General features: G+C 43.5%; 1 protein-coding gene across 1 annotated transcript; it reads left to right on the top strand.

Moving 5' to 3' along the window:
- Nucleotides 1-15: 15 nt before the first annotated feature.
- On the top strand, nt 16-19,531 carry LOC110508841 (histone deacetylase complex subunit SAP130). Its single transcript, XM_036965971.2, has 19 exons — nt 16-246; nt 1,459-1,586; nt 1,731-2,002; nt 2,085-2,258; nt 2,397-2,511; nt 2,691-2,934; nt 3,213-3,451; nt 4,065-4,160; nt 4,412-4,553; nt 4,838-4,956; nt 5,327-5,605; nt 10,774-10,948; nt 11,080-11,154; nt 11,938-12,257; nt 12,448-12,672; nt 12,955-13,080; nt 16,475-16,578; nt 16,917-17,030; nt 17,392-19,531. The coding sequence occupies exons 2-19, from the start codon at nt 1,478-1,480 to the stop codon at nt 17,548-17,550; spliced, it is 3,087 nt and encodes a 1,028-aa protein (XP_036821866.2). The 5' UTR covers nt 16-246; nt 1,459-1,477; the 3' UTR covers nt 17,551-19,531.
- The last annotated feature ends 698 nt before the right edge of the window (nt 19,532-20,229 follow it).

Below are 20,229 nucleotides of genomic sequence, written 5' to 3'. Positions count from 1 at the left end.
CAAATTAAAAGTAGTAAGGACTCTTAGAGAAAATACTACACACTAATGAAGACAATTTGGTATGAACACGAGCAACTATAGAATGCTACAGCAACCTCCTTATTGTAGCGTTATTTTTCCATATGGCTTTTATTTTGCAATATGGCTAAACAAACTCACTGAAAACCGGAAGCTCTGAAATAGTGATGCTTGTGGAACACGCGCGTAGTAGAAAGACACGGATGGAGATTCCTGATCAAAAACAAGGTATGTTATTTTTGCTGGTTCTATATAATCGTACTGTTTCTTAGTAACCACCAATAATAATTGCAGATGAATGTACGTCTTTCTGATGAATGGGCTAATCAACAAATGTATTGATTATTGTTAGTTCAGTGACACAATGCAGCATTTAGCTAGCTTCTAGCATTGTTAGCTAAGGCGCGATTTCAGTTAATATGTAACTAGTTGTGTACTGTATCTAACGGTACTACGGTTTAAATCGACTAAAAGAGCTGTCAGTTCAACTTGCTTAGTTAGCGGCTAGCCCACACTGGCTTCATCGAAGTAGCAACAAACTAGCAAGTCAGTGACTAGTAAGCTAACTTAACGGTACAGTTAGCGAGTGACTGCTTTGAAGTTGTAGCAAGCCAATGTTATCCTTGGCTTGAACCCAGTCCACTGCAAACAGAGTGTTCATAGTCAAAATGTTGGCCATCAAGTTAGCTAGTTATTGATGTCTAACGTTATATGGTTACAACTTGCAGAGAAATCCTTGCAGATGTCAATGCACTCACTTAACGTTAGCTACTTAACTAAGCATTACAGCATTGACTGTGTGCGATGGACCACATAATGGACGATTTTGAGAAAATGTCTGCTTAACGTTAGATGTCGGCAAAATTCAGTTGTGAACTTATATTTGCTAGCTACATACAGGTAACTGCCAAAATAAAGGAAACACTTGAGTAAATGAGGGATACAAAGTATATTGAAATCAGGTGCTTCCACACAGGTGTGGTTCCTGAAGAAATGTAAGCAGTTAGCATTGCATAATGTTTAGGGTCATGTATAAAAATGCCCAGTTGCTCATTATTTTGTCCACCATGGCTAGAAGAAGACATCTCAGTGATTTTGAAGGTGGAGACTCACGAGCATAGGGGGTTCAAAGGGTGTGTGTGTCTCAGTCACCAGATCTCAACCCAAATGAACACTAATGGGAGATTCTGGAGCTGTGCCAGAAACAGCATTTTCCACCACCAACAAAACACCAAATTATGGAATTTCTTGTGGAAGAATGGTGTTGCATCCCTCGAATAGAGATCCAAGACACTTGTAGAATCTATGCCAAGGCACATAGAAGCTGTTCTGGTGCCTCGTTGTGGTGCAACGCCATATTAAAACACTTTGTTGGTGTTTCCTTTATTTTGGCAGTTACCTGTACCTTTCAAGTTTAATATTGTTCTCTTCATTACATAGAAGTCAATTGTGTCAGAAGATGAGTTCGCAACAATATTCACGACCGGGAATACCCCCTGGTATGGGAAAAAAACAGATTCCCGGAGGAAACACTGCAATGGTGGCTAGTAGTCAACCAAACACAACAGGTAATATCATGCAACCTGCTGAACTAACTCGCTTTGTATCACAGCTTTTACAACTATTTGCAATGGTTAGTAAGTGTGAGAAATCATTGGTCAGTCAAGTCTGAGGCATAACAAGGGTTAGTACTCCAACTCTTTGTACCACAGGTGGGACAGACGATAGCAGCCGTGACCCTCACCCAGACCACAGTCCTTATGACCGCCCCAGTGGTGGTAGTGGAGCACCGGGGTTTAGAGATGACAAGCAGGAGACAGTGGTGGTCCGGCCTTACCCCCAGGTCCACGGCCCCTCCCAGGGTCACCACCCAACACTACCTCAGCACCTGCCCCTCCAGCAGGGCATGCCCGTCACAGTGTCAGCTCCTCCACCGCACATTCCCCAGGGCCTGCCTCTGGCCTTCACTGAAGGACCTATAAAGGTATGGATGAGGCAGCTCAGAGTTCTGTATGCTGCATTTGCCTACTGCCTACTTTATCTAATCTCTCCATGCCTTTTCATAGGTGCAGTCATCTCTGAAGTCGCCCATGCCCAGTCGAGTGATTGCCCCAGCACCAGCCAACATCCAGGGCCACATCTCCCTGCCACCCAAGGTGCCAAGCCACATCACTGTAACCATGGAGAGCACTGTGCCTCCGACCCCCGGCATCCCTGTAGCAACTATCAGTGGCCAACAGGTAAGGACTGGTGTTGTTTACTGTTGTAATGTACCCCAGCAATAATATACCCTTTTAAGGTTACCCAATGTGATGACATGATGAAAAATGTGGTTCCAAATCTATAATGCTTTGTGTCCATGGGCGTGGCGTTTCCAGGGCAACCCCAGTAACCTGCACCATCACGTGCAGATCATTCGCAGCAACGGCCCGCCCTTGCAGCTCGGCTCCACTGGCATTCCCCAGCACACCTTTACCTCCCATCTACCCCGAGGTCAGTCGCATAGCCCAGAGCAGATAGACATTTTTATAATTCAGAAAATAGTCACGGTGCTTACCGTGACCAAACAAAGTACACCATAGTGGTTGGTTCATATTTTTACCCATTCTAGGTCCTCAGCAAAACCATCCTTAGCACAGACATGTCTAACTGTTTTTCATGTGTGTTTCCAGGAGCTGCTGCAGCTGCTGTGATGTCCAGTTCCAAAGGACCCACCGTACTGAGACCTGCTACAGGCCCTGGTAGTGGTACTGGCCCACCTACTGTCCAGCACATCATCCACCAGCCTATCCAGTCCCGGCCAATAGTAACAACGTCCACGACTGTGTTGCCCACGGTGGTTGCCCCGGTAACTGCCACACGGCCTCAGTCCCCAGTGGTTAGCTCAGCCACGCACTCCGCCGAGATGGTTCATGGGTACGACATGCTCAAAGCATTAACTTTGAACCATTTTGTACTGTTTTATTTTGTTTTATGTGTGTGTGTGGGTACCATTTAGCAGATGCTTTGTTCAAATCGACTTGGTCATACATCAGTTTTTTTTATGTCCCGGTAATCAAACCAACTATCCTGGCATTGCAAGCGCCATGCTCTACCAACTAAGCTCCACATTGTGTAAATGTGTCTAGATAGTGCCCAATACTATTTCAGCTATTGGTACGTAAAACCAGTGTTCTCTTGTTCTCTTCCATCAGGCGTCCAGGGCTGACCGTTCACCCCCCTCCAGCCACTCTGAGCATCCAGCGTCCTCCCCAATCTCGGGAGACCCCCACACGCATCACCCTGCCCTCTCACCCTGCCATTGGGGGTCAGAAACCCCAGTTGTACAACACCATGGCACAGAAGCCCATATTCAGCAATGTTACTCCTGTTGCTGCAGCAACTGTTGCCCCCATATTAGCCACCAATACTGCTCCATCGCCTAGCACTACAGGTATGATGCTATTGTTGTGATTGAGAGAGGTCTAACTCATCTATTTTCATTTCAGCATCATATTCAAGTTTTAAGTCACATGCACAAGTACAGTGAAATGCCTTTCTTGCAAGCTCCAAACCCAACAATGCACTAATCAATATCAATATAGCACTAAAAATAACATAAGGTAGAACAAAAACACACAAGAAATATAAATAAAAAGGACACGAGAAAGTAAAAAGCTATAATACAGGATCAGTTCCAATGCCATATGTGCAGGGATACTGGAGTGATAGAGGTAGATATGTATAGGGGTGAGGTGACTAGGCATCAGATATATGATGAAGAGTAGCAGCAGCAGCATAAATTATGATTGTATGTGTAGAGTCCCGTGAGTGTGCATAGATCATTGCAAAAATAAAATACAAGGGTCAACTCAGTCCGTGTAGCCATTCTGTTAGCTATTCAACAGTCCTATGGGTTGGGATAGAAGCTGTTCAGGAGCCTGTTGATGTCAGACGTGATGTACCGGTACAGCTTGTTGTGCGGAAGCAGAGGGAACAGTTAGCAAGACTAAATGTCTCCTTTATTCTGTTTTAATTGTGTAATAACCACATCGTACCTCACCCAGGCTCAGGACCCCACCCCAACAGTAACATCGTCACCATGGCGATGCCCTCTCATTCCTCCCACGCCACAGCAGTCACCACGTCCAACATCCCCGTGGGTAAGTATCTCAATCGTTAATGTTGGAGTCAAAGGCACCAGGCTACTCTTTGGAGTAGCATACTCCACATGTCATGTTTACTTATCTAATAAGTCATTGGTATGAGTAGAGACTATTAAAAACAGTGACACATTGAATTATCAACTGCCGAACTGATAGCAACAAATTGAATTTATAGCACCAGTCCCTACGGAGTGATTTTATGTTGTGAAATGAAATTGGCACCCCCATTCCACCTCCGCCCTCTTCAGCTAAAGTGGTTCCCCAGCCAATAGCCCACACCTCGCCCAGGATCCAACCGGAGTACCCTGGAGAGAGGGGCAACCTGATCCCCATCTCAGGCCCCCGCTCCTCCCCCAACCCCATCACCATGGAGGCCCGCAGTGACAACAGGTCAGAGATGGGCACTGATGGATTTTTATTTTGGGTTGACGATAATACATGCATCAACAAGATTAGTATCTGATCCCAGAGGATAGATAGCACGTGAGAACACTTAATGTTTCTCGATTGTCCTGGGCTACATATCAATAGTCTAAAATGTCTTCTCCTTATTTCTGCTGTACTTGGAGCACATTTCTGGTTGATAGTTGAAAGCTGAAAATGTTATGACAAGGCAAAAGTTGTGTTTTTTATCTTATTCAGTTGGCATGCATTCTCCCCCGCCACACACACAGGCAACCGGTGCCAGTGCAGTTTCAGTACTTCCTGCCTACCTACCCTTCTTCGTCGTACCCTCTGACACACACCTACACCCCCATCACCAGCTCTGTTTCAACCATCCGACAGTACCCAGGTACCACTCACCTCTTCTCTTACTATTTAAATCACTGCTTCCATATGACTCTGTAACCAATCAGATATTTAGAATTCTCAGGGTATAATGCTATATAATTATGTTTATAATGATGCTGATGATGATGCTAGACAATGATGCTGATGATGACCAATAATAAAAATGCTAGATAATGAAAGTACTGAACCAACTCTCACTTCAATCAAGATGAATGATAATTTTGTATCATTAAATCACTAGTTTCTAGTTGTGTCTTCCCAAGCCAGGGTCTGACCCAATTGTGGGCTAGTGTAATCTGTCTCTAAACAAGTCTCTAACCCTGTGTGTGTCAACCCCAACCCCTCATCTCTGTTTCCTGTCACCCCTACAGTAACCCCTCAGGCCCCCAGCGGCACGGCCATGCAGACCCAGGCCAGTGTGGGCGTAGCGTCGGCGGTGCACCTCAACCCCATGCAGCTGATGACTGTGGACCGTATCGCTCAGATCAACACGCAGAACATCCAGCCCGCCGCCATGGCCACGCAGGGCATCAAGTCAACCAACATCAGCACCCAGGGCCTGCACACTGCCACCGGTCAGATCACTGCGCAAAACATTCAACCTGTGCCCATCAACCAACAGCAGCCAGCCATTGAGAACAAGACCTCAGGTGAGTTGGTGAACGAAGAAGTTTAAGTTAAGTTGGAAGTTTGAAGAGGTTTGAATCAATCAAATTGTATTTATAAAACCCTTTTTACATCAGCAGATGTCAAAGTGCTGTACAGAAAACCAGCCTAAAACAGCAAGCAATGCAGATGTAGAAGCATGGTGGCTAGGAAAAACTCCCTGGAAAGGCAGGAACCTAGGAAGAAACCTAGAGAGGAACCAGGCTCTGAGGGGTGACCAGTCCTCTTCTGGCTGTGCCAGGTGGAGATTATCAGAGTAAATGGCCATTTAAGGCCAGATTGTTCTTCAAGATGTTCAAACGTTCGTAGAGGACCAGCAGGGTCAAATAATAATCAGTGGTTGTAGAGGGTGCAACAAGTGCTCAGCATATGTGGGAACTCCTTCAAGACTGTTGGAAAATCATTCCAGGTGAAGCTGGTTGAGAGAATTCCAAGAGTGTGCAAAGCTGTCATCAAGGAAAAGGGTGGCTACTTTGTAGAATCTCAAATAGAAAATATATTTCAATTTTCTACATTGTAAAATAAAACTCTTGAATGAGGTGCTATAAACATTTTGACCGGTAGTGTATAGTGAAAACAATAGTGGTCCTAAAACGGAACCTTGAGGAACGCCTACACTTACAATTGCTTTGTCAGAGGAGAAGCCATCCACAGAGACAAACTGGTATCTCGCTGACAGATGGGATCTGAACCAGGCAAGAACTTGTCCATGTAGACCAATTAGAGTTTCTAATCTCTCCAAAATAATGTGTTGATCGATGGTGTCAAAAGCAGCACTAAGGTCTAGGAGCACAAGGACAGATGCGGAGTCTTGGTCTGACGCCATTAAAAGGTAATTTGCCACCTTCACGAGTGCAGTCTGCTATGATAGGGTCTAAAAACCTGACCGAAGCATTTCATATACATTTGTCTTCAGGAAGGCAGTGAGTTGCTGCACAACAGCGTTTTCTAAAATGTTTGAGAGGAATGAGATATTCGAAATAGGCCGATAGTTAAAAAATGTAAAAAAATCTGGGTCGAGGTTTGGCTTTTTGAAGAGGGGCTTTATTACTGCCACTTTAGTGAGTTTGGTACACATCCGGTGGATGTGATTGGCTATGAAAAGTCAACTGACATTAACTCCCGAGGTGCTGACCTGTTGCATCCTCTACAACCACTGTGATTATTATTATTTGACCTTGCTGATCATCTATGAATGTTTGAACATCTTGGCCATGTACTGTTATAATCTCCACCCGGCACAGCCAGAAGAGGACTGGCCACCCCTCAGAGCCTGGGTCCTCTCTAGGTTTCTTCCTAGGTTCCTGCATTTCTAGGGGGTTTTCCTAGCCACCATGCTTCTACATCTGCATTGTTTGGAGTTTTAGGCTGGGTTCCTATATAGCACTTTGTGATATCGGTGGATGTAAAAAGGGCTTTATGAATACATTTGATTGGATAGGGGAGCCATTTTTATTATGCTGAACGCTGGTGGACCAAGCACTCTTTGAGTTGCTTAGTTGGAATAAGGTCCAGTATGCAGCTTGACGGTTTAGAGGCCATGACTATTTTCATGAATGTGTCAAGAGATGTAGGATTTAAAAAATGAGTGTCTCCATTGATCCTAGGTCATGGCAGTTCTGTGCAGATTCAGGACAACTGCGCTTTGACGAAATACGCAGATTCAAAAAGGAGTCTGTAATTTGCTTTCTAAAGATCTTTTCATCGAAGTTCATGAATTTATCACTGCTGAAGTGAAAGCCATCCTCTCTTGGGGAATGCTGCTTTTTAGTTAGCTTTGCAACAGTATCAATAAGAAATGTTGAATTGTTCTTATTCTCCTCAATTAGGCTGGAAAAATAAGATGATCAAGCAGCAGTGAGGGCTCTTTATTGCACAGTACTGTCTTTCCAAGCTAGTCGGAAGACTTCCAGTTTGGTGGAGCTCCATTTCCATTCCAATTTTCTGGAAGCTTGCTTCAAGGCTCGGGTATTTTCTGTATACCAGGGAGCAAAGTTCTTGTGACAAATGTTTTTGTTTTTTTAGGGATGCGACTCCATCTAGGGTATTATCCAAGGTTAAATTTAGAACCTCAGTTAGGTGGTTAACTGGTTTTTGTACTTTGACGTCCAGTAGGTGAAGGGAGTCTGGAAAGGGCATCTAGGAATCTTTGTGTTTCTGAGAATTTATAGCACAGCTTTTGATGATCCTTGTTTAGGGTCTGAGCAGATTATTTGTTGCGATTGCGAACGTAATAATTGGTGGTCCGATAGTCCAGGAATATGAGGAAAAACATTGAGATCCACAATATTTTTTCCACATGACAAAACTAGACCCAGGGTATGACTGTGGCAATGTGTAGGTCCGGAAACATGTTGGACAAACCCCGAAAGCCTTTTGGAGTGGATCTGTGGACTTTTCCATGTGGATATTGAAGTCAACAAAAATGTGAATATTATCTGCCATGACTACTGATAAGAACTCTGTGAGGAACACTGTATACAGTCCATTAGGCCTGTAAACAGTAGCTATAAAAGGTGATTGAGTAGGCTGCATAGATTTCGTGACTAGATGCTCAAAAGAAAAAACGCAGTCAATTTTTTTTGTGTAAATTGAAATTTGCTGTCATAAATGTTAGCAACACCTAAGCCTTTGCGGGATGCGTGGGAGATATGGTTACTAGTATAACCAAGGGAAAAGGCCTAATTTAACATAGTCAATTCATCAGGCTTGAGCCATGTTTCAGTCAGGCCAATCACATAAAGATGATGATCAGTGATTAGTTCATTGACTATGACTGCCTTGGAAGTGAGGGATCTTACATTATGTAACCCTATTTTGAGATATCAGTCTCTTTCAATAATGACAGGAATGGAGGAGGTCTTTATTCCAGTGAGACTGCTAATGCGAGTACCACCTAGATTGAGGCACAGACACGGTCTCAATGGGGAAAGCTGATTTGACTGCGTTAGTGGCAGACTCCACTAAGCTGGCAGGCTGGCTATCTCATTGTGGAGCTGGAGGAGTTAGAGCTCTGTCTATGTTCATAGATAAGATGAGCTCACTCCTCAGCAGGCCAGGCTTGGTACTGTTTGTCGGTGAGTCCCAGAATGTGTAGATTGGCCCTCTATCTTTTGGGAGGGGCAGAAAACAGTTTTCAACCAGTGATTGAGTTGAATGTAAATCAGCTAGATGCTGCTGTAGAGCTCATCACTCCCCCTAACTGGGTGGGGGCCAGAGACAATTACTCAATGCTGACACATCTTTCTAGCTGATTTACACCCTGAGGCTATGTTGCGCTTGGTGACCTCTGACTGTTTCATCCTAACATCGTTGGTGCCGACGTGGCTAACAATATACCTATACTCTCTACACTCGCCAGTTTTAGCCTCAGCCAGCACCATCTTCAGATCAGCCGTTACGTCAGTAGCCCTGCACCCTGGTAAACAGTGTAAGATCGCTGGATGATTCGTTAAGTCTAATATTGAGGTTAATTGAGTCTTAATTGGGTTTTCAATGTGTCAGAACTAATGGTGGGAGACTTCGGCAGGCCATACCCCGTAACGGGTGAAGGAGAGGCCTGAGAAGGCTCGGCCTCTGACTTTGACTCGTTGCTTAATGGGGAGGACACATTAGACATTTTCAAACGGCTGAATGAGCGCCACTGGTTGAGCATGCCGACAGCATTTCTTTCCAGAAGCCTTGAGAGAATTGTCCGGCTGCGGGGGATTTATACTACAGTACTAGCTGTACTTACTGGTGGCACAGACGCTGTTTCATCCTTGCCTAACGATTGCATCTGAAGTTGCGCTTGCAGCACAGCTATCTTCACCAGTAAATTTTGATAGTTCTCCTGTATGATGCGTACAGCGACTGCAATTAGATGGCATAGTGTTAATGTTGCTTTTTCGGCAGGTGGAGGCTCTGTAGAACCATGTCCAGATAAAAAGTATCTGGGCTGAAAAAATGAAGATGTTGATTGTTACATACATCTCTTGGCGGAGGGAACACAACACCCTGCCACAACACAACTGGGGCGGCAGCGTAGCCTAGTGGTTAGAGTGTTGGACTAGTAATCGGAAGGTTGGAAGTTCAAACCCCCGAGCTGACAAGGTAAAAATCTGTCGTTCTGCCCCTGAACAGGCAGTTAACCCACTGTTCTGGCCGTCATTGAAAATAAGAATTTGTTCTTAACTGACTTGCCTAGTTAAATAAAGGTAAAAAAAAAATAAAAAATACTCAACCTCCCGGGAAGTGAAAAAGGTATGTGATTGTAGGTGCAGGGAAGGACGACAGAGGCAGAGAGAAATACAGTTTGCAGGGAATTTATTCTTCCTGGTGGAAGAAAGGTGGGGAAAAGGGTCTGGACGGAAGCAAAGAAAGTAAAAGCCTCTCTCCTTCCCACAGCTTACCTAACCTTTAGCACCAAGTGGCACGCTAACCAAAATACAGGTGGTGGTCCTCCCAGGTCTTACCTGGTGTGCATTCAATACTACAGGTTATGTATGCCCGCAGGCCTCTTGCCTAAACACTCCCAATGTGTGTTTCGCCCCCCCCCCCCCCCGGGGAACAAATGAAACAGAATAATTCACCAATACTTTGAACAAATAAACCAAAGTACTAAGTCCTATGGCATACACATACCGCTGCAGGAGCGGCTACAAAATACCTTCAACAACTTATACAGACCAACACAGGACATACAAAGAAGCTTTCTCCTCCTGACAAAAGAACACAGGCTTTTATCCAGCTGGAGAAGGAGTTGTAATTGCAGACAGCTGTATCCCTTGACGACGAGAGGGAGGGGTCAGAGCTCCAATCTGCAATTGGGACAACCAATCAGCTGCTTTTGGAATCCAGGAAGCCATTTCTTGAAATACACACACACACACACACACACACACAAACCCACAACACAGAAACTGGGGAACGTAACATTGGTAAATGTATTAAAAGTAAAAACAAAAAGTTGACAGATAGCCAAGTAGCAACAAACTCACAACAGCATAGAGCCAAGTCCAGAATTGTCGGGTCTGAGATTTACATGTTACGAATATAATACATATATCATTCTACAGATTTCCTCCACTCTCTTAAGTTCTCATTATATTAATTTATTAGTTCCAATTAATTTAGTTGGAAAAAATACAGTAACATTGTTCTTTATTCTTAGTTGTGTTAGCAGACGGCTCCACTCTGGTAGCCAACCCCATTGGCCAGACGTTCGGCAGCAGCCAGCCTCCCACCTGCGTTGGGCAGACACACCCCCAGAACACTGGGCCTGGTGCCCCCACCCTGCTGTCCTCCCCCCGGCCTAGCATCCTGCGCAAGAAGCCTGCCAATGAAGGGTGAGTTTAGAACACCCCTCTGTTTTCCTCTGGATGCTACAACTTACTAGAGCAGTGGTCCTGGCGAGCTACGGGGTGTGCATGTTTTTTTTCCAGCCCAGCACTAACCCGTTTCTGTTTGCCCTATAAAGGTCTGCTGTGAGGAAGAACCTGATCCCAGAGGCCACCAGCCCCAGGATAGATGGAGGCATCAGGCCTGCATCAGGGTAGGACTTAGCACAGCACCTTGTTAGTAGGCCCTGATCACAGTAGATGCTGATTACACACGCTGGTATCCTCAGTAGATGCTGATTACACACGCTGGTATCCTCAGTAGATGCTGATTACACACGCTGGTATCCTCAGTAGATGCTGATTACACGCTCTGGTATCCTCAGTAGATGCTGATTACACGCACTGGTATCCTCAGTAGATGCTGATTACACGCGCTGGTATCCTCAGTAGATGCTGATTACACGCGCTGGTATCCTCAGTAGATGCTGATTACACGCTCTGGTATCCTCAGTAGATGCTGATTACACGCCCTGGTATCCTCAGTAGATGCTGATTACACGCTCTGGTATCCTCAGTAGATGCTGATTACACGCTCTGGTATCCTCAGTAGATGCTGATTACACGCGCTGGTATCCTCAGTAGATGCTGATTACACGCGCTGGTATCCTCAGTAGATGCTGATTACACGCGCTGGTATCCTCAGTAGATGCTGATTACACACGCTGGTATCCTCAGTAGATGCTGATTACACGCGCTGGTATCCTCAGTAGATGCTGATTACACGCGCTGGTATCCTCAGTAGATGCTGATTACACGCGCTGGTATCCTCAGTAGATGCTGATTACATGCGCTGGTATCCTCAGTAGATGCTGACTACACGCACTGGTATCCTCAGTGGATGCTGATAACACGCGCTGGTATCCTTCAACTACATCTTGTAGTTAAAAATGACATTTAAAATGATTTTGTGGTTGATATCTTCCCTGTTCACCCAGTATGAAGCACAAGGCTGATCTCCACGTGTCCCTGGCTCCCCCGTTGACATCGTCCTCCATGGAAGTGCTGCCCAGCCATCAGATCAATGAGCAGCAGCCCTCTCAGCCAATCCAGACCCTCCTCTCAGTGTCTGCACCCCCACACTCCCAGCCTGGCCCTGCCATGTCCGCCATAACTCCACCAATCTCGTCTATGGCCAACGTGGTGGTTCCGCCTACACAGGCAACGGCCAGTAGCACAGCGGCATGTGGAATAAGCTCCACCCTCCCTGAGCTCAAGATAAAGCAGGAAGTGGAGACTATGGATACCTCCAAAGCAGGTACATTTGAATTGAAATATTAATTTCTCTGTAACACTTTTTGTTTTATTGATGTCCTTCTATTGCTCATATGGTGTACGATGCTTTTACCTTTTTAAAACAGAATGAATAAGAGGGTCCTGATCCTGGATCATTATTCCTAGTCTGAGACACTTTGTGAATACGGGCCTTGCCCCTCATCTCCCTCCAGGTCCCCCTATGCCCCATTGCGGTGCCCCCATGTTGTCTATGATACCTGGTGGGGACGTGATCCTCGGGGCCTCACCCAGGAAGAAGCCCCGGAAGCAGCAGCACATCATCTCCACGGAGGAGAGCGAGATGATGGAGACCAACAGCACAGATGAGGAGAAGGTCCTGGCCAGACCACACAGCATGAGGCCCGAGAAACGCAAGTCGCCCCCCAAGGAGTACATAGGTAAGGGAACATCCCTTTTGTGTGTGTGTGTGTGTGTGTGAGCGATTTATTCCTAGTGAACGGTAAACTAGCCTCGGTAACTTGGAAACGGGCTCAAGTTAACTGCAGTCTTACATAATGTTTATTGCATTCTCCTTATTTTCAGACAATAAATCGTCATTGGCTAGAGTCTACTCCTGTTGTGCATTTTGTCTAAAGATTCACTAGTCTATAAGGACAAGATTTGTAAAAGAACAGCCATATTAATCCTGTGAGTGACCACTGTGTTTCTCTGCCCTGCAGATGAGGAGGGTGTTCGTTATGTTCCCACCCGTGCTCGCCCCCCGGTCACCCTCCTCCGCCACTACAGGAACCCCTGGAAGGCTGCCTACCACCACTTCCAGAGATACAGTGACATTCGGGTCAAAGGTCAGACCAACGTCTTTTATTGTTGATAACGTTCAATGATAACTGTATTTCTAAAGAATGTTCATACATTCTGGGTTCTAAGAGCTTGTTGTGGTAATGCGTTTCTCGTGGAACTGACTGAAATGCGTTTCTCGTGGGACTGACTGAAATGCGTTTCTCGTGGGACTGACTGAAATGCGTTTCTCGTGGGACTGACTAAAATGCGTTTCTCGTGGGACTGACTGAAATGCGCTTCTCGTGGGACTGACTGAAATGCGCTTCTCGTGGGACTGACTGAAATGCGTTTCTTGTGGGACTGACTGAAATGCGCTTCTCGTGGGACTGACTGAAATGCGCTTCTCGTGGGACTGACTGAAATGCGCTTCTCGTGGGACTGACTGAAATGCGCTTCTCGTGGGACTGACTGAAATGCGCTTCTCGTGGGACTGACTGAAATGCGCTTCTCGTGGGACTGACTGAAATGCGCTTCTCGTGGGACTGACTGAAATGCGCTTCTCGTGGGACTGACTGAAATGCGCTTCTCGTGGGACTGACTGAAATGCGCTTCTCGTGGGACTGACTGAAATGCGCTTCTCGTGGGACTGACTGAAATGCGCTTCTCGTGGATAAAAATGCCAGTAATGCTCTGGAGGCTTTTTGACATTGAATTGTTTATTCATTGTTTTGTTTTGACAATCTAAATGACACAACAATTATTACAACATCACACACAAGGTTATTATTCTCTCCAGAGTGCACACATATGAAAACATTTAGAACACACACACACACACACACACACACACACCAAGAGGACTTCTTTCTATTGTGCTATGTGCACTGTGAAGCAAAACGGAAAGGAATTATTAGTATGCTATGAAAGCTAATGTAATTTGTTGTCGTCACATCATTGTTAGACCTTTTCATTAGTAACGCTAGTTGGGGGAAAACACCAGTTAATTCCTGTGTTCTGTTTTAGTAGTCTCCAGCATGGCTTGCTAGCAATTGACCAGTGACTTTCAAAGCACAAATATTTTATGTCTAGAGATTTTCCTACCCAGGAAAAACTCCTGACCCTAGTTATAATTAAATATCTTAATGGTGTGTGTTACTGTATTATTTTTCTGTTTATAATATAGAATTACAAGAAACTAGCTTTAAAACAGCAATAATTTTTCTGTGCTCCATTGAGAATTTTGTAGAATTGCAGGAAATTGGCTTAAATGCAACAGTTTCTCTACACCGCCAAGATGGGGACCTCTAAAATGTTCTAAGCAATGTTGCGGCGCTAACGCCCACCACCTAAGCCCCTTCTGATACAGAAAAAACCCTGTATCATATTGTAAAATGGCTTAATGGTGTGTTGACTAGAGGTCGACCGATTTTAATCTACATGGCCGATTTGAAGTTTTCATAACAATTGTTAAATCTGCATTTTTGGACACCAATTATGGCTGATTACATTGCATTCCACGAGGAGACTGTGTGGCAGGCTGACCACCTGTTACGTGAGTGCAGCAAGGAGCCACGGTAAGTTGCTAGCTAGCATTAAACTTATCTTATAAAAAAAAAACTATCAATCTTCACATAATCACTAGTTAACTACACATAGTTGATGATATTACTAGTTTAACTAGCTTGTCATGCGTTGCATATAATCAATGCAGTGCCTGTTAATTCATCATCGAATCACAGCCTACTTCGCCAAGCGGGTGATTTAACAAAAGCAAAATCGTTGCACAAATGTACCTAACCATAAACATCAATGCCTTTCTTAAAATCAATACACAGAAGTATATTTTTTTTAAACCTGCATATTTAGTTAAAAGAAATTCATGTTAGCAGGCAATATTAACTGTGTCACTTCTCTTGCGTTCATTGCACGCAGAGTCCGGGTATATGCAACAGTTTGGGCCGCCTAGCTCGTTGCAAACTAATTTGCCAGAATTTTACATAACATTGAAGGTTGTGCAATGTAACAGCAATATTTAGAATTAGGGTTGCCACCCGTTCAATAAAATATGTTCGAAATGATAGTTTCCGGATTTGACCATATTAATGACCAAAGGCTCGTATTTCTGTGTTTATTATAATTAAGTCTATGATTTGATAGAGCAGGCTGACTGAGCAGTGGTAGGCAGCAGCAGGCTCGTAAGCATTCATTCAAACAGCACTTTCCTGCGTTTGCCAGCAGCTCTTAGCAATGCTTGAAGCACAGCGCTGTTTATGACTTCAAGTCTATCAACTCCTGAGATTAGTCTGGCAATACTAAAGTGCCTATTAGAACATCCAATAGTCAAAGGTATATGAAATATAAATGGTATAGAGAGAAATAGTCAACGCGTCATAATTCCTATAATAACTGCAACCTAATATTTCTTTACTGGGAATATTTTTTGCTTTCTTCTCCAACACTGTGTTTTTGCCTTATTTATTTACTTTATTTACTTATTTTAAACCAAATGTTTCATTATTTACTTGAGACTAAATAGATTTTATTTATGTATTATATTAAGTTAAAAGAAGTGTTAATTGTTCATTCAGTATTGTTGTAATTGTCATTATTTCATATATATCTAAAAAAAATTGCCAATTTAATCGGCCTCGGCTTTTTTTGGTCCTCCAATAATCGTTATCGGCGTTGAAAAATCATAATCGGTCGACCTCTTGTGTTGAAAGTGTTACTGTATTATTATAAGATGGCTTAACCCTGTCAGACCCGAGACCCTAGCAAAAATCACCTTTTCATTTATCTGACCTTCATTTATGTGGCTGTCCAGCCCTTTATATATAGCCTCACAATTAAGTGTTTTTACTATTTTCATGGTAACCAGGGCTGTAAGTAGAACACAAAACAATTTGACAAATGGTTGCATTCATGAATTTTATTCACAAATGTCAATAACAAAAATAAGGTCTGCCAAAGTAAAAACCTGTTTCAAAAATGTATTTATACGAATGCTGTAAGTACAGAAATTGTTTCCTCATTGGGAAATGAATATCCACTAGTCAGTGACAACTGTTTGGAGTTTGTGACAGCAACTGTGAGCTTATTACAGTATTATTGACACATGTCCTGTGATTTCCTACAGTCTTCTATAACACATTACCTTCTAATGACTGACTCTTATGTGGCTTGTGGGCATCATAGAGCAAAACATGTCACATGTTCATGAGTCTTTTCATAAACAGCTTTTAATAGTTTGAGCTACAAACTATTCGGGGGTGTCTCAAACACCACTAGCTCAGCCTCAATTAATCACACATACTAATGGTTGGTATCTACGGATGCAGAAGAAATGGATAAATGCAATGGTACCCTCACGGACGTATGTAGCTCATTGGGTTAATGGTGTGTTGTTGAAGGTATTATTATATTATAACATGGCTTAATGGTGTGTTGTCATGGTTTCAGAGGAGAAGAAGGGCACCCTGCAGGATGTAGCCAATCAGAAGGGGGTGGTGTGCAGAGCACAGGGCTGGAAGATGCACCTGTGTGCAGCACAGCTCATGCAGCTGGTGAGAAACACTTCCCTTTTACGTGCAGTTAGCTGGATTTTAAGCACAACAAAAAGAGCTCCTTAGAGTTATGAAGTTGGCGTGAAAAGGGGTGACTCTTAAAGTTATCCAAGTGGATCTCACTGTCTCACGTCATTTAGCACCACGGCCATCTGCGCTGATGGTGCTTCATGGCAACACTTCACATTGTTTGACGTAGCTGTCGGAAGACAATGAAGTGGTTCTATACCCATATTTTCTTAGAACAAGATACAGTAATTGTCCTCCTGAATAGCAGTCATTTGTGACGTCAATCATGTTGTATTGGTCTCTCTATTGTATCCCCTATCTATCCCCAGACTAGTCTGGAGCATGACGTGTACAGCCGCCTCACTACCCTCCAAGAGGGCCTGATCCCAAAGAAGAAGGCCGGGTCGGATGATGACATGCACCGTATCAACGAGCTCATACAGGTCAGAGGTCATACACGCAACAACACAAAGGAAATCCATGCACGTCTGCTGCTCATGGGGAGGCCCAGAGTTTTCCCAGACCTGGAGACTTGACCAGAAAAAACTCTGGCCCTTAGTTATAGCCTACAAACCAAACAGGTTTTCCTGAGTACATGTTTAATCACAATATCTAAGAACTTACTATTCCCGTAAACACTGCTACTACACTCATATTAAAGTGAGGCATGCTGCTCTATAGCAGTATTTGGTCTGTTGTTTAATCAATTCCACAGGCAGGTGTATATAAGGGCTCAAGGGAAAATCTACCTGGGCCTTTGTTATGAATGTCAGTCAGCCATCTTGAATTGTCTCTCCCCCCCAGGGTAACATGCAGCGCTGTAAGCTGGTGATGGACCAGATCACTGAAGCTAGAGATGCCATGATGAAGGTGCTGGACCACAAGGAGAAAGTCATGAAGTTAATCAACAAGAACGGCGGAGCGAAGAAAGTCAACAAGCTGAAGCGCAAGGACAAAGCCTAGAACAGAGGGGGGACCAAGCCTAGGCTGACCCCTGTACCCTTGTCTTTCTAAAGACGGCTCTAGTCTACACCCCTCACTGATATGACCATAGACCACTGGTAGATTTGAGTCAGTATGGCGTCTGGGGTTACTCGTTAGCTGTGTGCAACCGTCCGACCACGTTTCACCTAGAACTGAGAACCAAGTGGTCGGCAGAAGGAACATATTAGGAACAAACACAGTTCCGCTACGTCCAAGGGAGGAGCTTGTCAATGGACAGGAATGTACAAGTATTAAGCCCATATCAGGAAGTTGGTATGTTCTCAGTTGTTGATTGGATGGCTGGCAGAATTATTATGATTTTGATGGTTGAACGATGGTCTAGAGGGGATGCAGTGTCTGTTCAATTGATACCTTGGAACATTGTGTGATCAATATGGGTTTATTAAACTATCATCAAGTACTTATCGCGTAATAAATGTGTAAAACAGTACAGTGTATTTATCTTTCACTCATGAAAAATCACAAGTATGCTACCAAGTTCAGTCATTGGAAATGTCACTCTACGGTCCAAGTAAAGTGTTGTATATCACAGTATTCAACAGATCTTGGGACAAATATGTGTCAAATACTTGTGTGCTTGGAGTTAGCTGTCTGGTTAACTAAATCGAGCACATCTTAAGTATTTGACCCCAGGCTAAATGAACTCTCTAGTAAAAACAGATTGTAAAAGAAAGTGCAACTGTAATCACTTTTAGAACTTTCACTGAGTGTTACTCTATTTGGGAGTAAAATGTTGAAGGGATGCCTTTTTGTTATGTGCTATCAGTAGCTGACTACACTGTAAACCCAATCAAACTCTTATCGGGACAAAACTTTCTGGGGCTTAAAGCTTGGAATGTTGAACAAGTCTTATTTTGGTTTGTGGGTAAACTGAACGATATTAAAACTGCAGCAGTGTTATTCTTGGCAGTCTGACATTTCAAATGAAGAAATGGCAGAGTAAATTTCCATCACATTATGTGGAACAATATAAGACTTGTGCTTTTTTTTTTTTGTAGGTGCCTCAGTTGTCAGAGTTAAAGCTTCTTAGTTTTAGGTCCCCATTTTGAAAGCGCTGCCGTTTTTATATAGCATGGCACATTTTAAATCTCCTCAATCATACAGTTGCCTCTGGTGGTTGACTCCATGAGTCTACATTAAAGTCAAGTCGATCTGTTGTCCTCATGGTCACTACGTGTCTATTGCTGTTCTAATTCTAAGTATCTAAGCATGCAAAAAATATATTGCTGGACAGTCAATGAGTGTCTCGTTATAGAGTTATTTGCTGAAGAACACAAATTAACGGGGAATGGATATGTTTTTCAAACCACCGTTAAGAAAAGAGATTGCAGTGCAGTATGCTGCAATTATTGCTCCAAAACAACACAGTAGACTGCAGTTTCAAAACTGCAATCTTTTTTTGTAAGGGCAATATGAACTGTGAATATATTAGCAAACCCACTCATCAAAAGCGATGCCATTATCTGCACTGCCGACACAATTGTGGGGTATGGTAGTTGATTACATCAAGGTCATCTGTAGCTTCTGAACACAATTCTCAGTGGCAGGAAGGTTCTTCTGTGTGCTTTTTTTAAACGACATCTTGTTGATGCTGTGTAGTATCAACTAAATCAAGTTTCGAGTATAAAATCTGGATTAAAAATGGTATGAAACGAGGTGAAATTGTCTACATAGGCCTATATTGTGCATATGCACACAACGTATCTACATTCTTTTAATGTTTTATGGGTAAAAAATAGTCGATTTTGTTTTTCGTTGATTATATGCACTTCATTTTTATTTGACCAGGCAGGATTGCTTGTGTATTTTTCATTTGTTTTACTGTGCATTGTAGCTGATAATGAATGTGTTACATGCAGTTGGGTCTAGATTCTTTCTTTCTGTTTGGGTTTCTTTTGCCATTCCCCATCACTGCAATAAAGACACTTTGTACAAAGAATATGGCGTGTTATATTGGCAGTACCAGTATGCAAAAATGGGAATCCATTTTGTAACGATAGATATTTGCAAACTGGACGAAAGGTTAAGGCCAAGATTCAATCAGATCAAGCATTAATCGGCGATAGCCGACACCCACACAGTTGATGTTTTGGCGGTGTCGGAGGAGTAACTGTGTCGGAGGAGTAACTGCGTTGGAGCTGTCAAATCGGTGAGCAGCTGCTCTTGATCATTGTCCCACTCGAGTTAGACGTTCAGAACAAGGAAGTGTATATCTAGAAATAATGATGCTCAAAATCATTAAACAAAATTAGGATTTCTACCAGCCTAATCGAGGTGTAGATTACGTCTCACGTTCTAGTGTTTGAAACTTGTAAACAAGGCTGCATGGAATTTATCTTAATGCGACTCTGTGCAGCCAATGGCAATGTCCGCTTTAGGTATAATGCCAGGAGCTGCTTGTGGATCTGACAGCTCTAACACAGTTCTACCTCAGACACCGCCAAAACAACCACTATGTGGATGTTGGCTAAAGCGGATCTGAATGAGTAGAGCCCCTTTATTATAAGTATGGGTGTAAGATCAGACACTCACTCACTTTGTAGTTCCCTACATTTATCTATGTATTACTGGCCCAGGGCGTCTGAGAAAGTACATATGGATTTACATTTATATACACAGACACACATTTGTTTAAGG

Source organism: Oncorhynchus mykiss, chromosome 28, assembly GCF_057628025.1.
Source record: "Oncorhynchus mykiss isolate SJ-2025 chromosome 28, ASM5762802v1, whole genome shotgun sequence".
Classification (NCBI taxonomy): domain Eukaryota; kingdom Metazoa; phylum Chordata; class Actinopteri; order Salmoniformes; family Salmonidae; genus Oncorhynchus; species Oncorhynchus mykiss.
This window is presented reverse-complemented; position numbering and strand designations above follow the sequence as displayed.

Excerpts from the sequence above, each read along its gene's own strand:
- LOC110508841 (XM_036965971.2), top strand. The coding sequence starts at position 1,478 with ATGAGTTCGCAACAATATTCACGACCGGGAATACCCCCTGGTATGGGA. Across the intron at positions 12,673-12,954 it reads GCCCCCCAAGGAGTACATAG|ATGAGGAGGGTGTTCGTTAT; the intron begins GTAAGGGAACAT and ends TCTGCCCTGCAG. Across the intron at positions 16,579-16,916 it reads CAGCACAGCTCATGCAGCTG|ACTAGTCTGGAGCATGACGT; the intron begins GTGAGAAACACT and ends ATCTATCCCCAG.